This window comes from Egretta garzetta, unplaced genomic scaffold (assembly GCF_000687185.1).
Source record: "Egretta garzetta isolate BGI_Z169 unplaced genomic scaffold, ASM68718v1 scaffold349, whole genome shotgun sequence".
NCBI classification, from domain to species: domain Eukaryota; kingdom Metazoa; phylum Chordata; class Aves; order Pelecaniformes; family Ardeidae; genus Egretta; species Egretta garzetta.
In genome coordinates, this window is record NW_009260788.1 from 1,791,413 (window position 1) to 1,812,231 (window position 20,819).

Below are 20,819 nucleotides of genomic sequence, written 5' to 3' on the forward strand. Positions count from 1 at the left end.
CCCTACACAAACAGTTTGGTCATTACTTCCTGCAATTTTTCTACATGAAGTCAAATTATGGATCACGGCAGACCAGGAATGACATCAGCGAGGGAACACCAGTCCCCACCTGCACAAAGTATAAGCCTTTGGTTTCTGCCTTTATTCCCAAAGGAAGCCATCCTAGCCTTAACTTCCCTCCTCTTCCCCCTCCTTGTGCACTGGGAGACACATAAAAAGCTGCTTGGGTACCCCTTTGGTAGCACATGCAACATGTCCTGAGAAAAGATGCTTCCATTTGGTATGGAAGTCTTTAAATAGAGGATTTCCCTTGGAAATTTTTACTCTACTTCCAGAAAAAAAGCTTTAGAGTGGGTGGTGAGGGACATTCCTGGCTCTGATCGAATCTTAATTCCTACCTGAAAAGACATCTTTATTCTTGCTTCTTTCATGATGGAGCCTGCGCTCTGCAGCTCTGCTAAGTTTTAGCCGGTTGAATCCCTCTGCATGCAGGGCTTTCTACCTCCATGGTGGTGTGGTGGAACTGCCAAAAGCACGTGAACCACCTGTGTTTTTAGGGCTTTTTGCATTGTCAGAAGAGCATAAAAATTATCTCAGGGTCAATGGGAATATGACCTGACGTGAAATACTGCAATGTTAGAGCTCAGCTCTTACAATAAGCTTTATTTTCCATTCTTTTGTAGGCTGCTTTTGGTTTCAGTGACGCTGCTGTCTATTTATTCAATATATCTCCTGTTGGTGTGTTCAAAGGAAACAGGTAACTTAAGATGTTATTACACCATTTCAGTAGACCTGTAAAGAACAAGAGGTGAAAAGTGCTCAAATAAGGCCAGGTGCTTTGTATAAGATGGAGTTTCTATCACTTTGCTGAAACCATAGAAAGGCCTAACACATTTTGGGTCAGAAGCCCAGAATTAATAAGAGAAAAACTGACGACAAAGTGTGGGCTCTACCGTGAAATGTTGTCTTCAGTGAGCTAGAAGGAACACCTCATATAGTTCCTTCTCATTACAAAGCCAATTGCAAATGGAATATAATGAATCTTTGCCTATGGTGAAGCTTACCTGGAAATACAGTTTGTCCTTAATGTGAAATTCCTGATAGCCTTGGTGGTGTAGTAGAAGGTTTCGTAGAAGAAAATAAAGGGGAACAGTTCCTCCACAGAGAGAAGTGTATCTGTAAGCAAATGATTCTAAACACAGAAATTAGAAGCTACCTACAGCGTTCAATGTCACTGCGCTCCGAAGCCCAAGAGTCTCTTTCCTTGGGTAAAATATTCTGAAGCCAGATTTTTAAAATGATCTCTGCACAAGAACACTGTAATATTTTACTATGAATTTGAACACACATGACTTGCTGTTAGGGCGTGTGTAATGGCAGCAACTGCCTATTTAAATTAGGTACACGTGCCTAATTGTGGACACATTTGTGCCCTGTTAGTTCCCAAAACCTAAGCCCTGTTTTCTGTGCTGCTGGTACATTTAAGCTCAAACTTCTTGTTTATACAAGAGTCAAAGCAGAAATGTCAGCTATAAGAAAATATAGAGAAAACCAAACAATGGGATGCATTTTAAAAATCATCTGTACAGTGTAACATCTGCAATATTTCTCTTTTCTGTTGTCAAGTGTCTCACCATCTTCACAGTGTCCAGTCTTTTTCTCAGCCTAAATTAGAGCCAAGGAAAAAAAAAAACATTTAACAGAAACACAAACCAATTAACAGGGAGTTTCTCAAGCTTGACAGATATTTAAAAAGATGTTTTAGTTATAATTTACACCTTTCCCTGCTTTTACCAAAAACATACCGCACTGAGAATTCACAAATTAAGGCTTCGTCATTAGGAATTGTAGATCTCCCTGTAAACCAGTGGCTGCCCTCATTTGGATCGTTTAGTCAAAGCAAGCAGAATGGCAGAATCACAGTACTCGAGGTCTGCTGCGGCCAGGCTGCCCGCGCTGGCTTGCAGATCCCGCTACGCCACTGGCATTGCGGCTGCAAACCCAATACGGCGGGATGGGGATGCCAGAACTTAACATGTCGCTAGGGGTACGGGCGGACTCATTAAAGGGGCGTAATAGCCTCATTAAGAGCTTCAATTTCGAAAGGGACTGGTAGCCAACGATAACATTTATAGGTGTCAAGAAAACATTCCTACATAAGTTTCAGCCCTAGTAATTACAAGAGAGCTCTCTATTTACTTGCAAAGGGCAGATATGGCTGCACAGATGGGTGGTTAACTGAAAAGGAATCATGAGTGTTTTGACTCCACAGCTTTCACTGGGGTATTTGTTACCTTTCTCCTTGGTTTTTTTTTCATGCAGGCTGCATGGTGTATGAAAAGCTGGGTGAGCAGATCTTCGGTACCCCAGGGAAAATGATCGTCTTTGGATCTACATCTCTTCAGAACGTTGGAGGTAAAGGAGATGAGGGGTATTGAAAAACAAGACCCAGGGACATCTTAATAATGTTACGGCTGCCAAGCAGTCAGGTTCCTCCTTCTCTCAGTGACGTGTTGGGATCTTCATGCTCCTCAATACAGCCGTGGCTAACACTTTGCATGCAGCCCTTTAAAAATGCTGTATTACTGAATGATCAGTAGTTGACAGCCAATTATAGTTTGGGGTCTTCTGTCATCAGAGGCTGATGTGGGAAAAGGATGCTTCTCTGTACTTATTCCACAGAATCTCTTAGCCATTTTCTAAACCGACTTTCTCCTTCTTCCAGCAATGTTGAGCTATCTCTTCATAGTCAAAAATGAGCTGCCTTCTGCCATAAAGTTTCTAATGGGAAAAGAAGAAACTTTTACGTGAGTTGAATGCATTTTGGTGATTGGATTATAGAATTTAATGCTGTGCTGATAAGTTTAACTATATGTTTATAAAAGCTCTTAAGTATTGGATACTCCTTAGGTTTGTCAAAGTAGATTTTCACAGGAATATCTCGGGGAGCTAATAAGAACAAGACAGCTTTGGAAAGGAAAAGATGGCTAGGAAATGAGAGGTTAAGTCATCATCAGTTGCTCTCTACACACACCAGATTTCCGTGCAGAACTGTGATTTGTACAAACCTCTAATCATTGGATCTAACCTTTTACAGTGTTAAGCAACACTTGAAGACATTGGGAACAGTGCAAGTTTAAGATAGTATGTATTTCCCTGCGTTCTTACCATTTCACAGGATTTTGCCCCTAAAGCACTGTCCATAGAATGAAATTCTTCGATGCTAGCATATGACAACAGCAGAATACTCTACTTAGATTTCTGCCACTTATCACTCCTTGACATTATCAACCTCTTTAACAGAGGGGTGGTATTGCTTTATAGTGGTAAATATCCTTTGCAGTGGGTTATATGGCGTGCTGTAGTGCATGAGAAGAAGGGAGAGATCCCGTTCCTCAGGCTTGCATACTAAATTGGACCGAGCAGTGGAAATAGGTCATACAGAGCATCACTAACGCTCTCCCTTCTCCCCTTTCTTGCTTTCCAGCAGGATTCAAAGCACTTTGCTAGAAGGGCATACAGCCTTGGGCTGGGCTAGTGTGTGCCAGCCCGCGGGAGCCCGGTTTGCTGCTCCAGGCACGTGGCCGGGTGGTTTAGCAAACAAATCGTGGTGTCCCCCGCTGCCCCTCCTTGCTGTATGTGTGGCCCTTTGCATCATCTTTCCTCGTCCCAGCAGGGTGGCTTATGTCAGGTTTCGGAGGGTGGTTTGTTCTGCCTCTCAGTCCCACTCACCGATCTCAGCAGTAGGGTGATAATTTTTCTAGTGACTATGAAAATCAGCCGTATCTGAGTCAGAGCAGTGCCATGTTTTAAGGGCCGGATACTTAATGCGTCTACAAAGTTCAGATCTGGCCCCCATCTCTTCTTTTGTAGGAGCTTGTAGGGGTAAGGAGACCAAAGATAGTTCTGTAACTGCGGCAATCAAAGAGGATGACCAAGTGTGAGGAAAACCAAAGAGGGTTTAAGGTGTGCTTATGGTGTTGGTTTTTTTCTTAATGTTTTATACAGGGACTGGTACGTGGATGGGCGGATTCTTGTTGTCACAGTGACGTTCGTTATAATCCTCCCTTTATGTCTCCTTAAGAACTTAGGTAAGATGCAAATGTCATTGTGGGTATAGAATAAAGGAGCCCAGGCATCATGCCACTGACAGCCACGTTCACAACTCAACTATAATAATTAAAAAAAAAAAGTGCTCTTATTGTAATCTAAGCAGTGTCCCTGGTCCAGGAATAAGCTGTGTTTTGAGCATCTCGGAACCAGTAGACCTCAATTGTCATAGCAAATGAACTCAGTACAAACCAGCTTCATCCATACAATTGTGGCAATTGATTTAAAAAATTATAGTTAAGAGGGTTTTCATTTCATAAGGCAATTCTATTTTACGTGTAGGCTGTAAAAATAAATTCACAAATTGTTAGATTACAAAAAATAATTTCTTTTTCTATTAGCGTTGAAATTTTTAGTGGTGAGGTTAATTGGACTTGGAAGTAAGAGGTGTATAGATGGTTGCATTTTCAAATATTTTTGAAAGAGATGCTAGTAGGTACATAATGTATTTTTTAAAACCATGTAACAAGTTTTGGCACTGAAGTCCTGTTGGGATCTTCCTTTTGAGAAAATAACCCATACTCAGCTGACATGGCTCCTATCAGGGAATCTGGGTCACGTTCTGATTGCAACTGCACGTTTTCAGGTTAGTTTCAATTACCACAGCCTCATTCAGACGTATAATTAGTTAAACTGCCATAAAGGTGACCCTCAGGAAGCCCAACTGGTCAGAGCAAAGCTCAGGTCTGCCCGAAAGCCAGGAGGCTTGCAACGTGGGAGACTCCCACACCAACAGGACGTGCTTTTGTCCTGTCCAGAAGCTCATGGTACATATTAAATGTATAATACTTTTAAACTTTTCATGAAGCAGCAAAAAAGAAGTAAAAACCAAGGTACGGCTAATAAAATAATTTTGTATGAGATTTCCTTTTAATTTCTTTCAGGGTATCTTGGCTATACCAGTGGATTTTCATTAAGCTGCATGGTATTTTTCCTGATAGTGGTAAGTTCAGCTTGCTTTCTTTGTTGGATGAGAGTCACTTCATAGGATATTCGCAATTTCTCTGATGTTTTAATTTTAATTTGCTTTTTATTATTATTTTTAGCAATTAGCTGTCTTCTGCTCTTATTCTAGGTTATTTACAAGAAGTTTCAAATTCCCTGTGGCGGATCGGAACTAAATGCAACATCAGCTGTGCTATCAAATAGCTCAACACATGAACATATGTGTAAGCCAAAGTATGTTATCTTTAATTCCAAGGTATGTTTCTTTTTATAATACTTATTTTTAATTCCCATAATATATGCACCTACACCCCGTGTTCTTAATCCGATCAGCACCACGTGGGGCCCGATTCTGCACGCTTCCTCTCGTGCTCCGGTGGTGAAGGCACAAGGGGTCTCCTTGCCCAGTCTTACGGAGATGCCGGGTTGAACGTACCTCCTTGCGGTCTTGCCCTGCCCCGGTAGTAGATGTGCTAAGGCTGTGAGCCCAAGCTACCCCCAGGCAACAAACGCTTTCTTTGGGAGAGTTTTTCTTTTCCACTGCTTCTTACTGTCCGTGCTGCTGCTGCGCCTTTAGGCTGTAGTTCTGCAGAGGCTGAATAAGCCATTCCTGCATCCGAAGCCCAAAAGTAATCCCTCTGTCCTTCTGCACACAAACCACTTCTTTGTGGCAGGGGACGTGTTTCTGTAGCCATATGGTGAACTGGATCGGGAAAAGGATACAGCTGAAAGCTAATCCGGCAAAAATTTGATTGCCTTTCAGCTGGATGCTTTCCTCCGTCGCCACACAGCTGCAGGAAAAGTTGTGCCAAGAGAATGCAAAAGAGCAACTGGCTGTAGCGGTGGGAGCAGGAGGATTGCTCCTGTCAGCTGTGCTGGGGCGCAGGGCTCGTTAAACAGCACCTCACGCAGCAGGGCAGGGTCCTCGGGCTGTCACTGCTGCAGTCATAGGGAACGCGCATGTATAGCATACGCACGCAAAGATTACATTTTTTTAAATTCGAGAAGCCAATCCAAGCACTTTTCTTTAGCTGGGGGTAGCCATCAGCCCAGACCTGATGTGACTGACCAGGAGTTAGTCAACTTGGTGTGCGATGGCAGCTTAGGTGTAGGTGTATTTTAGATAGGTAGCGTTAAAAGGCAGTGTTGTTCTCCTTGCAGTCAGTGTCAGCATTTGCCTCGGAGTCGATGGAGGCACGTCAGACGGATCGGTCCATCTGAACTAGGCACACTGGATCTGAACTCAGGAGATTTGCCCTCGGGGCCAGCAGTTTGCCAGTCAGTTTAGCACCCATGGTGTGTGAGAGGAGAGACAGCTTCACAGAATCAGAGGATGGCTGAGGTTGGAAGGCACCTCTGGAAGTCATCGGGTCCAACCTCTCCTGCTCAAGCAAGAGCTACCAGAGCCGGTTGTCCAGGACCATGTCCAGGCAACTTCTGAATATCTCCGTGGATGGAGACTCTACAACAGTAGCATGCTGTGAGGGAGGGAGAGGAGGCGGCACAGGCCCGGGTGAGGAAGGACTGCTGGAGAGCAACCAGTGTATTTACTGAATCTGTCAGACCTGGGGCGTACCCCAGGACAGCTTCTGTGGGAAGAGGATGCTTGTGGCCAGTGCAAGCAGATCTCAGAGGACCAGGGAGAGCCGCATGTAGGGATGGACTCATTTTGTCCTCGCTGGAGGACTTGTTTTTCGTGCGATCTCTGCTCATCCCCGTTCCCTGGGGGGAATGGAAGCGCTTGAGCGCTGAGATAATTTGTAAAGTTTGGCTGTATGCTGAGGACTGAAACCCGCTCAGGTTTTTGGTGGAGAAGGGGGTGAGGTCCCCCGCCGGAGGCCTCCTGTGCTTCCTGGTGACGTAACGGTCTCTCTCTTTCCCCAAGGAGAAGCATGCTCCCTCCTAGCCCTTTTGTTGGCCTGGGAAATGAAGGGACTCAGTCTGGTACCTTGCAATATTCATTTATTTGTAAGTTCTGCATTCCTCTTCTCTTTTCTTACAGTCTGGATATGGGCTTCCTCTCCAGGACTTCAGCCTTAGCACCATGGGTGCGCACCCCTCTCCATGCCAAGGCAGGGTAGCGTAGCGGTGACCCACCATACGTCCCTTTTGCGCGTGATGGTGTGCTAGTAACGGTGGCAGTAGCTGAGCAGGGAAACCCATCCCAGGGAGCAAAACCAGCAGCCGTGCGGCGCCCAGCGCTCCGCTCTGCGAGCAGAGTCAGGGCTGTGCTCGCGTGACCGACGCGGAGACTTTGTCCTCCCCTTGAAAGAGCACTGCTCTCCATATTTCATTAAATACGTGCTAATTGTCGGGTCTTCTGCCTTCTCTGAAGGCTCTCAACGTTGGGTTGAAGAGTCCAGAGAGTTGGGAGCCGAGGTAGTTGAACACGGATCATTTCTTCACGTCGCTGGGGAAAATACTTCTTAACTTCTTTTCTGAAATTCTCTCCAAACAGACCGTGTATGCTTTGCCCACCATTGCTTTTGCGTTCGTCTGCCACCCGTCAGTCCTCCCAATTTACAGCGAACTTAAAGAGTAAGCCTTTCTCCTTTTTTTTTTTTTTTTTTTTTTTTTTTTCCAGTTAATTGTTTTGAACCGGTTTGCATGGAAAGTGTTAGCGCAGAGGTGCTCTGAGTCATTCGTACCGTTCGGAGGAGATGTGCTTTAGTAACACCCAACAAGCCAGCGAGCGTGGCTGTCAGCTAGGAAATCTGGCCTCCCAGGCGTGCCGCTGGGGCGGGGGCGAGGGAGGTTGAGGATAATGCATGAGGATAATGGGAGTTTTCTCTAGGAGTACACGGCAGCCTGGGGAGAGCCAAGTTGTGCCGGTTGTTCTTTGGCATAGGAACGAGGCGTGTGTTCAGCTAACGGCATTTGTTCCAGTGCAGCTAAAAACCTGTGGTGGTACCAGGGGAAAAAAAAGTACTTTCAGCCTCGCCTGTACTAAATGACCTTTGCTGGTACGGCTGTCTCGCTGGCACCTCTGGCTGGGCAGGGCTGGGTCCCGGGCCACGGGGGGAGCCCCAGGGGAGAGGCGGGGGCCACTCAGACCCCTGGGTACCCTCAGGTCCCGGTCACTTGCTAGGTGCTTTTGAGTTTCAAGGGATTCCAGCAGGTTCCTGGGTGCCTATATAGGGCATCCCTGTGTGGATTTGAAAGCTTAACTTTAGGTACCAGAGTGTGAGTATTTCAGAACAAATATCTAAAAATGAAATGTTTACACTCACCCTATTTTACAGTTGTCTGCACACGTTCATTATTTTCTACCCATGGGGACACAAATGTTCCTTTGCAAACATTCAGAATGTTTTGGGTTTTTTTTTCCTGTGTGTAATTTTACCCTGCCTTTATTTTGGCTTTTTAATTTAATTCCTGACGTGTTTAAGGGCCATCCGTCTCCACTTGTCTTCACCCTTTACTCTGTTTAGGCGGCAGAGCCACAGGGTGGTCCCGCCATTTCTTGACTATAGCCCCAAGTAGGGTCCGTTTCCCCAGGCCTTCTCTTCCATGTGCAGCTGTCAGTGAATTCCTGTTTTAAATGAAAATGCATTCACAAGTCTCCCCAGAATTACTATGTTTATGCAAAGACTTAATACATTTTTAAACAGCTATTGAAAAATCCAGTCCAACCATTTTTATGTGTTCTTTTCTTCTTTCTCCAGCCGTTCACAGAAAAAAATGCAGTTGGTTTCAAATATCTCATTTTTTGCCATGTTTGTGATGTACTTTATGACTGCCATATTTGGCTATTTGACTTTCTACGGTAAGTATGCAATTCTTTACTGATGAACGTAGAAAGGGAATACATGTGAAATCAATAGCGTATCCCAGCTGGAAAGGAAAGTCCCATCCACTTATATCAAAATAGTTTTTCAGGTAGACATCCTTTACTCCTTTCCCCTGTGGATGAAAAGCACAAGTGAAAGTAGTATTTACAAATGGTGTTTTCAGAATATGAGGGAGAGATTTGTTTACCAGAGTTGGGGATTAGCTGGGCCCCACTATGATTTTCATCCCAAGGTCCTCACCTGAGTGCTGTGTACATTGGTAATGACCGAAGCGTGCATATCTCTATAAAATGAGACGGATGTGAGAGCAGGTCCTAGGAAATGGGTATCAAATCAGCCATCACAGCTTTTAAATTTTCTTGTTGACGCTTTCATTATAGAGACGAAGGATCAAATGTTCTCCCTGTGTCCCTAGAGCTGACCCTATCAGGTCTTGGTGAAACAAATTGGCAGTGAAGGTGGGGAAGCTCCGAGTGTTGTCCCAGCTCAGCCGCCAAAGGATGGTTATTGCAGTGTTTGAGACTTGCGCCCTGTCTCTTTTCATGCATATCAATTCACTTAAAGAAACAAACAAATTATGTTGTATTGTTAAAGGATTCAACATGTATGCCCCAAAGGCACAGTTATTAAGTAGGATAAAATATGAGCCTTGCTCAGGAAGCTGCTCCCATGCTCTAGTATAATGGGAATGCTGATGAGTAGTGTCTTTTTCCATGGACCTTTAAGGGGTTACAAGACAGATGACAAAACTGATGTTTGCATTTTACCTCGGAGTCATCAAAAGGTCGTCAGTCTTCTCCACTTTATTCCAAGTGACCTTTTTGTTACAATCTCCTTATTCATGGTACCGTTCCTTGTGAGCCACGTATTGCAAGAGAAAGAAAATAAGTAAATATGAAATGTGGCTTTTTTTTTTTTTCTCCCCCAAAGGTGTACCTATCTCATATTTGTTTTCTCAGGCTCTCATTCTGATTATGAGGCCTTGAGTCTGCATGCGTTGAAGTAACTTCAGGTCGCCTGTTGTAACTTTCCCAATAACACCGCCAATACCCTGCAAGTGACAACAGCCGTTCTCATCCAACTGCTCCCGTCTAACACATTGTCGTAGAAATGCATCAAATTAGCAGTCCAGGGGAGCAAGTGGGTGTAAATCAGCATGGACCCCTTCACTTTGGCAGGGAGGAGATTCTGATGTGATTGCCCCAGGGATCTGAGGAGGCAGATCCGTGGCGCTCCTCTCTGGGAATCTCCCACGCCCCTCAAGGACGAGGGTCTGGAGTCCATGGAGGAGGTAGGGGCTGCGTCCTTCTGGCCCTCCCGAGGGGGAACGGCGGAGGAATCCCTGGGGTGTCTCGTGTGCCTCTCCCCACGCCAGACGTCCCTGCTCCCCAGCGCCGAGAGCCCGCAGGTGGAAGCTGTGCGGCTCCTCTGGGGCTTCTGCGAGGGCCAGCGCCACGGCAGGCAGCAAAAAAGACACCAAGGGAATATAAAATCCCTCCACTTTGATCCTTCTTCCCCTTGAGACTGACAAGACCTTACCTTTCATATGCTCACTTACAGTTTTCTAACCCTCTTCTCTACCCTTACCTGGATAAGAACAGCATTTTTATTGTGGCCATTTCTTCTTTACACCAATAGTGCTTGTCTGTTTGCTGTATTCTCAAAAGTGTTGCAGTGATGACTATATTTACATTGCAGAATTACAGAAAAGAGGTGTTTTTCTTCCCCTAAAAGGTCACACTGTGGTTGGGCTCTGTGGTGTATCTAGCTGAAAGGAAAACAGACCTTCAACTGTAAGCCTTGCCCTTCACTTCCTACCTGGCTGCAGTCCGTGAGCGGTACAGAAGTTGCAGTCTGTGCTTGCAGGAGCAGAGTAAGCTCTGTGTCGCAGAAGCTGTGCATGTGCCCGGCTTGAAAACCCCACTCCTAATCTGCAGGGAGGTGGGAGAGTGTTTTCTTTCTCCTGGTGGGGATTCAAGCACTGCGTAGGTGGTGTTGACCCATGGTGTCTCCCCAGAAGGGCGTCCTGGGGGGAGCGCAGGCATTTGGCCGCAGGACAGATCCCTCTGCCTCCAGGAATACATGAGGTTTTACCAAGCGCCAAAGATTTTAAACGAGACGTGGCTGCTGAGTTCCCTTTAAGGACTTTGGTTTAAGAGCTGTTACGTTTTACCACCAGCTTTCTAAATTAGCAGGCAGAAACAAAACACAAGCCTAAACAGGGGCAGCGAGTATGGTTTTGTGGCGTGCTTAACAGCCACCTCCTTTAGGTTATTGCTCCTAGATATTTAAGCCTTACAAAGAAAACACATAGGTCCCTCAGCAACTTGGTTTCCCTGTTGGTCGGCACACGCAGACCAACTCTGCGCTATTTATCACAGCTTCAAGGAAACATTTTTTGCAGGAGGTTGTCTTAAAATATCACCAGCGCCTCCCCATGGGGGCAGGTTCAAGAGAAAAAACCATCAGGGCAGCCCTCAGAGGAGCTGCCGAGGGATGTGAGTCCAAATGTCAGAGCATCCCACTGAGAGCTGACCCAAGATAGGCTTTGTTCTCCATTGAGAACAGGGGCACTGCTTTTCGCTGGAAGTTTATTTGCTGCTTAGACTAATTGAGCTCAAAACCTTATAGTTTTATTAAAGTTCAGCTGTTGCAGTGCATGTGGGTTTTCTGTATCGTTTGGAACGTTAAAAAAAAAAAAAAGCCCACAGAACCAATTAGAAACAGCTTATTTCACTTTACTTTTTTAAATATCCGTATATATGTAAGCAAGCTTTTGTGTATGTCTCACTGTTGTCTTTCCTACAGTGAAAATTACCTTAGACTTAGGCATGTGCTGTCTTGAATTAGGGTGCATTCCTAAATCAGGCCTCCAAAGGATTAATCTGGAATAATGGGATCATTAGGATTTGGTGCTGTTTCAACTCAAGAATGTTTCATTCTGTACTCTTTCGTTTGCAGATAAATCACTTGTTGTTCAAGAAGGCTGTTGTTAAGCCATGATTTTTTGTGAACGGACTGCCCGTTTGCCAGAACACTTACCTTACTGTCTTTTCCATAGACGATGTGCAGTCAGATCTGCTTCACAAGTACCAGAGCAAAGACGACATCCTCATCCTGACCGTGCGCTTGGCTGTGATCGTTGCGGTGATACTCACGGTGCCGGTGCTGTTTTTCACTGTGAGTAAAAGGCTTCACATGGTTTGGAAGTCGGTAGTGGCTGTACAGGGCACATTTCTTCAAGCCACAGCCCAGCAGTCGCCGTGGCAGCGATGTTGCAGCTACAAAAAGAGCTTGAGCTTGGATCAGTCTTTTCCCACACCGGACTCCCACTAACTTCTGGAGAAGTTCTCCCTACAGGAAATAAATTAACCACTTTTGGTCTTAAATCTGTTTTAAATTTAATCCACAAGGGCCCTCTCTTACTTCACATGACTTCACTGGAGCAGGCTCAGGGGTGAAGGTCATTTTTAAGTGCAGAAGGACCCCAAAAGGCATGTCAGGAAGGGAGGAACATCCTACTGCATACACATGCATACCTACATCTTTTAAATATCAAATGAATTTTAAGAATTATTTCAAAGGGCATTACATCCGAGACCCCAAAGTTTCTGACAGATCTATGCAGCGCTTGTTGTCGCGTGAAGAGCTGGTTAAAATAAATATGGGAAGCTTTGAATTGGCTTAGAGACTCTTCCTGACAGAGAACTCTCTCTCTTTCTACAGGTGCGTTCATCATTATTTGAAATGGCTAGGAAAACAAAATACGACACTTGCCATCATGTTTCGGTTACTTTTGTTCTTTTGGTTATCATCAACCTGTTAGTCATTTTTATCCCAACCATGAAGGATATTTTCGGAGTTGTAGGTACAGTATCCTGGTTTTGTACTACTAATAAAAGACTGTTCCTAATCAGCAACACAGTAATTAGCCGATGCTGACAACTAACAAAACTTGCTTCTTTGAATTTTGCAGGGGTCACTTCTGCCAATATGCTGATTTTCATTCTTCCTTCATCATTGTATTTAAAAATTACACAGCAAGATGGATCCAAGTTGACTCAGAGGATTTGGGTATGCATTCCTTTCCCGTCAATGCAACTCCTTCGTCTTGTCATTCGTTATAATGTGCTAGACGCAAAGCGTGCCTAATCTGAACGTATGTGTGAGATTCTTTATGTTACTTTCCTTCCTTGCTTTGGTCAGCTGGCAGCTGTGCTTGCCTGTCTTCTTTGCTTACCCTGGGGGTCTCCCAGTGGAGGGTTTGTACCATGCAGGGCACCTTGTGTTTTGGGGGGCCCTTCTCTGCAGGGCAAGGGGCTCTTTCTTCCCCTGGCTGGCAAGTGGCAGCTCTGCAGAAAAATGCAGGTACCCCTCCAGCCCTCTTCGGCAGCCCTTTCAGCCCAGCAAGCTCTCTCAGTTTCAGTGTGCTGATCCAGAAAGCATGCAATGTGCTCCATTTGCAGTATTCCTCATGATTTTAATGGTCCCGATTCAGACTTAGGGTGCTTCCACCAGAAGCAGCCAGCTGAAGTGTTAGCCCATGGGCATGCATGAGCAGATGGGGATGGGCCTTGGAAAGATTTCCTGTGAGCCCCCGAAAGAGCTGCAGCTGAAAAGACACGACACCCCGGTGTATTCCCAGTCTAATGGGGTGCGTAGGGGAAGCATCGTAAGGTCAGAACTTCCTGCTCTGAGCAGACAGGCAGGAAACCTGTGTTTCACTTGTGGTTCCATCCACAGACCCCAAGATGAAAGGGCTGAAATGTACACGTATCTGATGGGAATAGCGTACTTATTTCTGTGAGGCTTTGAAAAGAGCAGAGCCGATAGGTCCTAAAACCAGACTCGCTTAATCCTTTTTAGGGATGATCGGTGTTAAAGAAGTGAATTGAAAGGAGAAAAAAATTGGTTTTGCTGTTCAGTGAGTAATTTATTAATGATGCTAATCTGTTTAATTATCTATGCGTCTTGTCTTTGCCAGAAGTGCTATCCCATTTTAGCTGATAACTGTGATACATCACCTTGTAAAACTCCTTAAGAGGAAAAGTTAACATACTTGAATTAATTGTCTTTTCTTTTTATTCATTAATTTTCTCTCCTTTTTGTTCCAGGCTTCTCTTTTCTTGGCACTGGGGATAATGTTTTCCCTAGTGAGCATTCCCTTGGTCATCTATGACTGGGTACAATCAGGAGGCAGTGCCGAAGGCCACTGAAGTTCACCTCCTTCTGAAGACACCCCTGTTTGCTACACACCAAAATCGCAACCATCCGTTCTGTTATCTGTTCCATCTTTTGTGAGTTTACTCAAATCAAATCCAAATAATGATTATCCAGTACTGAAAATACTGTTATGGGCATATTTTCTTGCAGAAAACAAACCCATTTTTCCAACAGGCATATCACTCTGTCCCCCAATACTGAGTTGTCAGATCAGCCTAAAGTCTGTGTTAATTGTCTGTGAGACTATATAGAGCATTGTTCATAAATGTTCATCACAGTTAATTTGTTTCCTCTCTTCCACCCATGAATTGCATTGTTCTGTTATTATCCTTAGCCCTTCAACCATAAGCTCTGCTCCTTTAGGGCAGCAGCGCCTCTTGTTATCACTCCCAGCTGGAGTGATATCAGTTCACACCCTTGCCCCCAACCTTTTAGCCAAAACTCTGCTTTCCAGCTGTACACATCAGGTTTGTTGGTTTGTTTGGTTCTTCTCTTGCTGTTTCGTGCACCGTTTGCCTCATTGGGTCAAGCGTAGTATTCTGGATACGAGCACAAAAGGCGCTACAAGAGCATAAATGAGCATTGTACAAGAGTAGGTCCTAAATCTGTTGCTTCTCTCTGATGTTCTGGTGGGGGAGCCAGCCCCAGGGCTTGGCTGTTTTGTGGATTCAGGGAGCAGACCTGTGTGTCTGTGTGATGGGGTGCAGGGAGCAGGAGAAAGACAGCCACCACTACCAGCCACCGCTCCCCTGGCATACTTCAGCTGGAGCCTGCCCAGAACTAGGCTTGACCCCCAGCCATGAGTACTTGAGCCTGAGGAGAAGCAGACACTTGGAGATTTCCATAGGAAGTCTGTGTTTTCTTCAGCCCCACTTCTCTCAGAAAAAAAAAAATAAAAATAGCAAGCTCCAGTTTTATCAAAACCTACGCATTTAATCATACCTCATGCCTTTTCCGTTCTGGGATTCTTCTGTACATACCTTGTAGACTGGCTCCTCTGCTGTTTCTTGCCCTCCTCCCACTGAAGTCAGCCGGGTTTTTGACAGCAGCGGGAGCAGGATTTGACTCACCCTGCCAAACTACTGGATTTCTAATGGAAATTGAAATCATTTCTTTGAACAAACAGAAACACTTTTTATATTTAAAATGTTTCATTTACATTTCTCATCGATTCTCCATAACAGTTAAAGAAAAGACCTTCAATTACTACTAGCAGAAACACTGTAACTTGCATCTGTTGTCCACAAAATAAGCATTTGCCTAATGCCTTATAGCTGGTGTAGAGAACTACTTATAGAGACTCAAACGCTAAGCAGGTGATCATTAACCATCCTGAGCAGACATCCTTCATTAGTGCACTGCCGGCAGCATACATGTGTTCACTTCGTGTCATTCACCGTGTGAGCTAAACAGTGTCTCAAAACACAAACCCGGCTCCCAGTCAAAGAACCGATGGCTAAAGGGAGCCCCGTTCCATGCCCAAGGGCTGAGTGGTGCCCTCGGTGTGCTCGAGCCGTACCTGCCAGTATGCGGTGACCCTCTTGTTCCCAGTAGCTGATTCATTGCCGACTCTGGTTGTAACTGTGGAAGGAGACTTGTCATCAGCTGTGGGGAACCCGGCATTGCAGCTTGCTCTTTTTAAGGTTAGGGATGGAGAATTCGGGATCTTGGGATTTCTGTGAGCTATTGAATCGCCTCAGTTGCCGTTGCCTTGTCCTACAAGGCTAGAAGTCACTGAGAGTTGAGATCACAGAGCACTTCTCAGGACCTTGAAAGCTGGTTTCTGAGGGTAACATCCAGAGAGGTTAGTTTGGGGCCTGCCTTGGAAATTGGGCATCGAGAAGCAGAGCGCTCACACTGCAGAACCTAAACCTACTGAACACAGACTTCTAGATCTGTACCTCAGCCTAGGCAGTGAGGTACCCAGCTCTGCCGATATTCCACTGTGATCCAGAAATAAGGCAGAGTAGACTCCGCAGGCTGCCCAAGTCCTTGGACCAGCCCCACAGCAAGAACAAAACTGGAAGCCTCCTCCCTCTAGACTGCAGAGCAGGGTTCCCTCCATCTGTCCTCCTCCTGGCCCTTCAGACTTTCACTCCTTGTGACACAGGCTCCCAGCAAGGTCTCCAGTCCAGCATCCTTCCTCCCAAGCACCCAGCTTTTAACACACAAACTGCTGAGCTACCTGGGGCCCCCTGGGCTGAGGCAGCTCGTGCATTCTGATAGCTGTTCTCAAACGCTTGCCTGTGATGGTGCAGGTCACCAGCTTTCTCTGCGATGTCTCTTTATGGGACTGATCCCTGCCCTGATTCACAGACAAGTAGTCCATACCATAGCCTATGAGCCCAGGTGTTAGCCAAACTCTGGAGAGAAGAACCCATGCTTGGTTCCTACCTCCTCGCAGCTCGTTCCAGGCATCTTCCCAGCTTGGGGTGTAAGTTTGTGTCTCCCCTTTCACAGACACACAACTCCCTCTGGTCATTGCAGCAGGAGCCCAGCATCTCACTCTGTTTTCTGACTCAGCTTGCTGGGGTCACATTTCAGGTTTCGAGGTGCCTTATAATCTCTCTGGATCTCACCCCAAAAAACCTAACTCAGACCTGAGAATGCTGTGCAATGTTATCCTCAAAATGCTCCAGGGCTCTCCTGCTTTCCCTCCGCCCTTTATCCTTCTTCTACTACTGATTTACGAGCCGTGCAGCTCTGTGCATCGGGGGGTTGTGAGAGAGGAGATCCTGGGAGCGGCTTTCAGGTAGGAGCTAGAGGTCTGATCTGCTGCACAGGGTCCCAGCAAGGTCACAACTGCAACATCTCCCTCCCACCCCCTGCCCAAATAGTCTGTAGTCCCGTGTTTAGAATACCAACCATTGAGTTTTGGCACCCAGCTTCCTTCGACTTGAAGGACTTTTGGGTGACTGATTGCTCCTTGCATCTTCCTAAATCTCCTCCATCAGTATCCCTCTCTCTCCTCTTTGCTATTCTGCCACCTTCTTTTTCCTGGTGTGTTTGTATACTGGAGTTTTACTGGATAAATAGGGAGAATAATGAGCTGGGTGTGTGCATGGAGTGAAAGGTACTGGACCATCAAATCATATCTTAGATACTGAAAAATAGATACCCAATAGATACCCATATTGAGTCTTTAAACAGATTTTGTTTCTGAGTCTCTGGAAAAAAAAAAAAAAGAGGGAATTTTGCTTAGACTGATTTACTGGCATCATATTTATAGATATTTATGGAAAGGAATCATGTGTTTATTGATGTCTGTGGTAATGAACGTGAAATAACGTGCTTTTTGTTTTCTCATCAGGTTTATACATTCTTAACAGAATGCAATAGACCCTGCTGTAACTGTCAACATCAGTGATGGATGACAATATTTGTATGAGGTTATCTGTAAAATGTACTGCTGTTGTTCAGTTCATTTGAAATAGTGAACTTGTAGCCAACGATGTACGAGTCCCACATTTTAGCTAGGATTTTAAGAGCACAGTGAAATGCTGTAGGAGTTTCTCTATTGTTAAATTAATAGGATCCAGAGTACCGTATCTACTTAGTAGGTGGTAGCATGCTTTCTTTTCATAGAGAGTTTATCACTATTGTGAGAACTGCAAATGTCGTAGACTGGATGCAAAATTGCTCCTAATAACTACAACAAAGTACTTCAAAATTCTCCTTTGCGTAATGGCAACAATTGAGTGGCGAGGGACAAGGAAGGACTAATTAGAAGCAGGGGCTCCTAATAAGATTGTAGGAATTAATCCTATACTTAAAAGACAGCCTTGCTGCCTCTCCTAGTCCACAGCACATTGCAAAGAAAATAGTCATGGGCTTAAAGCACCCTTACCATTGCAGAATACAGCTGCCCTTCTCTGTCCGAAGGCAAACACACCTAGTAAGTACAACACAGTGAAGTGTTCTTTGGGAACAGTATCTCGGGAGCAGTGACCTCTCTGGGTGATGCTTGCTCCTGGGCAGAGGGCCAATGACAAATCCGTGCACTGGCACAGACCTTTTGTAGGGCTGACACGGACCGAGTGGTGCCTGGCCCCTGTGCAGGGCCAGGGCAGAAGGGCCGGTCTTACCCTGCCAGGTCAGGGGTGGGGATGCCCATCCGCTCCCGAGGGCTGCTTCCCACATGCTGACCCACAGCTTCTGCTCCACTTGCAATGGGTCACACGTGCAAATACAGGTTGGATGATATATGGGTTGTGTCTGAACGTCCGCCCTACAATGCATAAGCACCACAGCTCGCTCTGATATTAACGGTAACTATTAATGGTATCTCTAGCTTATCTTTAAATGAATATGTTTCTTTGCTTGAACCTTACATTAAGGCTAAAGAGCATCTTGGTCAAAACAAAACTCTTCCCATGTGGTGGTGTCCCACCTCCAGTCCTACCGTCTAACCCCAGTGCCTACAGGAGAAAGGCACAGCAGAATGTATTCAGCTCCATCAGCAGCTCCACGAGATGGCTTTATCGCCTGGTGCCAGGGTGCTTTCTTAAACAATTCCCCAGAGCCCTTGGTGCCAGGAAAATCCTTATTTCCTGTAACTTACACAAAGAATGTTTTATTTGTATCTAATGTAAGGATTTCTGTAACAAACTGTGAAAAAAAAAAAAGATAATAATAAGTACAGGGCTGGAAAGGTTTAGCATTCACAAATTGTACACATACATTTGTTTCTGAAAACAAATCTATGCAGTTGTGTTGTATTGTAGGAAATTTCATTTTTATGTACATATATATTGTAAATAAATAGGATGCTGTATATTTTTGCAGTTGTTTATCCCTGATGATATAGAAGTGTTGAGATAGGCCCTGCATATTAAGAATAATTTTAATAGAAATACAAATACTTTAGCTTCTGACTTAGCAAAATGTATATCCTTTCCTTTCTCCCAAGAGTTCACAAGTTAAATCCTAAACTTGAAATTATAATTGCATTGCGAATGTAACAAGAAAAAGAGAAATAAAAGGTCCAATTAAATTGCTAGGGTTAATTCCACAGCACATGAACTCCCCATTTTCTCAACAGCAAGTCAGCCAGTCTTCCTGCTGGGTAAAGTATCTCCCTTGTAAAAGGCCCCCTTTGGTGCCCAGGTACCCCTATGTCCTCAGCTGAGGGCAGGTGGTAGTTAAAGTGCTGAAAAGGCTTTACGCAGAAACCAGAGCCAACTGCAGCCAGCAATTTGACCCAGCATTACGCCATGTTGTATCCAGGCGTGTATTTACCCAACTAGTACAAACAGAAGTCAGGGCAGGACTTCTGCATTTCCATTTTCAGCCACCAGAAATGCCTGTAGTTCAGAAAAAAGAAGTACGACAAGCCAGGGGTGGGCAGCAACCAGAGCAATTTGTGCCGTTTTCAGCCCGCTCCCTTCCTGCAGACCCAGGCACGCTGCTATCATGCGACCAAAACACTGAGGCTGACGAGAGCATCCCCAGCCAGGGACTGCTTGCACATCCCACCCCACGAGCTGGCAGAGGCCAGTATTTTGGTCGTGGGACAGCTGCGTGTCCAGGGGTGAGGATGATGGGAGGGGAGGGTTGTGTATGTCCCGAGAGTGCCTCCATCAAGAGCCTTGCGTAGACTTTCTCGTGGGTAAAGCACGGAAACGTGTTTTTTCAGGATTGCTGAAAAAACAGAGGTTGATAAATGCATCTAAAAATAATTGTATTTTTGCCCATGTTTACTTTATGGTCTTGGATGAAATGAAACTTGAAATAACGTTTGCTTTCACCGTGAGCACAAATTTGAGGAAATAAACCTATATGCAGTCACTTCTACAGAGCTTTTCAAAGTAATACAAGTGTACGTTTTGTTTTCAGTGTTATAGCCAACAAAATATAAACTGTAAAGGTACTTTTCCACAAGACTTGAACTCTAACTTGTTTATAGAAACCTGTTTTTAGTGTCCCAAGGTATGTTAAGGCTCACCCAGATCCAGTATAAACAACGCTGTTTGAATGATGTACGCTTGGTATGAGTTCGTCTCTAATAGATTGGTGAAGTGAGTCATTGATAAAGTTTTGCTCCTGCTAACATCACCATACTTTGTGCTGCTCATATCCAAATAAACGATGCAGTTTTTCAGTTTCTGTGTGTAAATACAAAAAAAATGTCTTAAGTTCTATAACCTCTCTGTTACCTCTATAGTTTTTAAACATTAAAATTGTGATCTAAACTGATGTCGGGGCCATACTCATTTTTCCAAAGGGATGACTATGTTGTTATAATGCCTTAAACAGCATGGGCTTCCTGCTCTTACCGCAGGCGTTTTCACTGAACTCGGGGCCTGCAGCTCTTGCAAAGCCAACTATATTGAACTCAGTGGAGCCAATAGAGTAAAACATCAATATGTGGCTATGGAGCATTAAAGTTTCTGACACAGTTTTAGAGGGACCTGATACCAGGGTGTATGGTCACCACAGACTGGCGTTGCTGAAGATGACAGCATTTCTCAAGCCCACTGCTCGTTTCTGCCTGTTCCCTGCAGACTGAGTTTCAGCCACTGTTTCAGACTCAAGTGAGGAGGTTTAGCTTTAAGGGCTGCTGTTAGAGCTGGATTTGAGTTTAGACGCCAGACTGGTGCCTGGCCTGGCTAAACCCCTGCCGGACCTTCTCTGCTACAGAAGCAGAAGCTGTTAGCAGGTGGATGAGGAGGATACCAGGGGACAGTGATGTCTTAAGCATTCCCAGCTAGATCTGCCAAAGTGCCTCTGTCAAAGCCTTTAGAGGGTCTG

At 45.1% G+C, this 20,819-nt stretch overlaps 1 protein-coding gene across 2 annotated transcripts in view; it reads left to right on the forward strand.

Moving 5' to 3' along the window:
• Positions 1-20,217, forward strand: part of SLC38A1 (solute carrier family 38 member 1) — a 41,487-nt gene extending 21,270 nt beyond the window's left edge. Inside the window, exons 5-17 of one of the 2 annotated variants that reach the window (XR_004842956.1) lie at positions 684-757; positions 2,323-2,415; positions 2,726-2,807; positions 4,009-4,091; positions 4,995-5,053; positions 5,186-5,311; positions 7,514-7,593; positions 8,721-8,821; positions 11,908-12,026; positions 12,573-12,714; positions 12,823-12,920; positions 13,961-14,143; positions 17,380-20,217. Coding sequence is in view for 1 of the 2 variants with exons in the window: in XM_009646414.2 (XP_009644709.1) it covers positions 684-757; positions 2,323-2,415; positions 2,726-2,807; positions 4,009-4,091; positions 4,995-5,053; positions 5,186-5,311; positions 7,514-7,593; positions 8,721-8,821; positions 11,908-12,026; positions 12,573-12,714; positions 12,823-12,920; positions 13,961-14,062 (1,159 nt within the window). In the remaining variant the exon portion in view is untranslated. Of the gene's footprint in view, positions 1-683; positions 758-2,322; positions 2,416-2,725; positions 2,808-4,008; positions 4,092-4,994; positions 5,054-5,185; positions 5,312-7,513; positions 7,594-8,720; positions 8,822-11,907; positions 12,027-12,572; positions 12,715-12,822; positions 12,921-13,960 lie in introns of both variants that reach the window. The other variant, XM_009646414.2, reaches the window with a different exon arrangement.
• Positions 20,218-20,819: the final 602 nt, after the last annotated feature.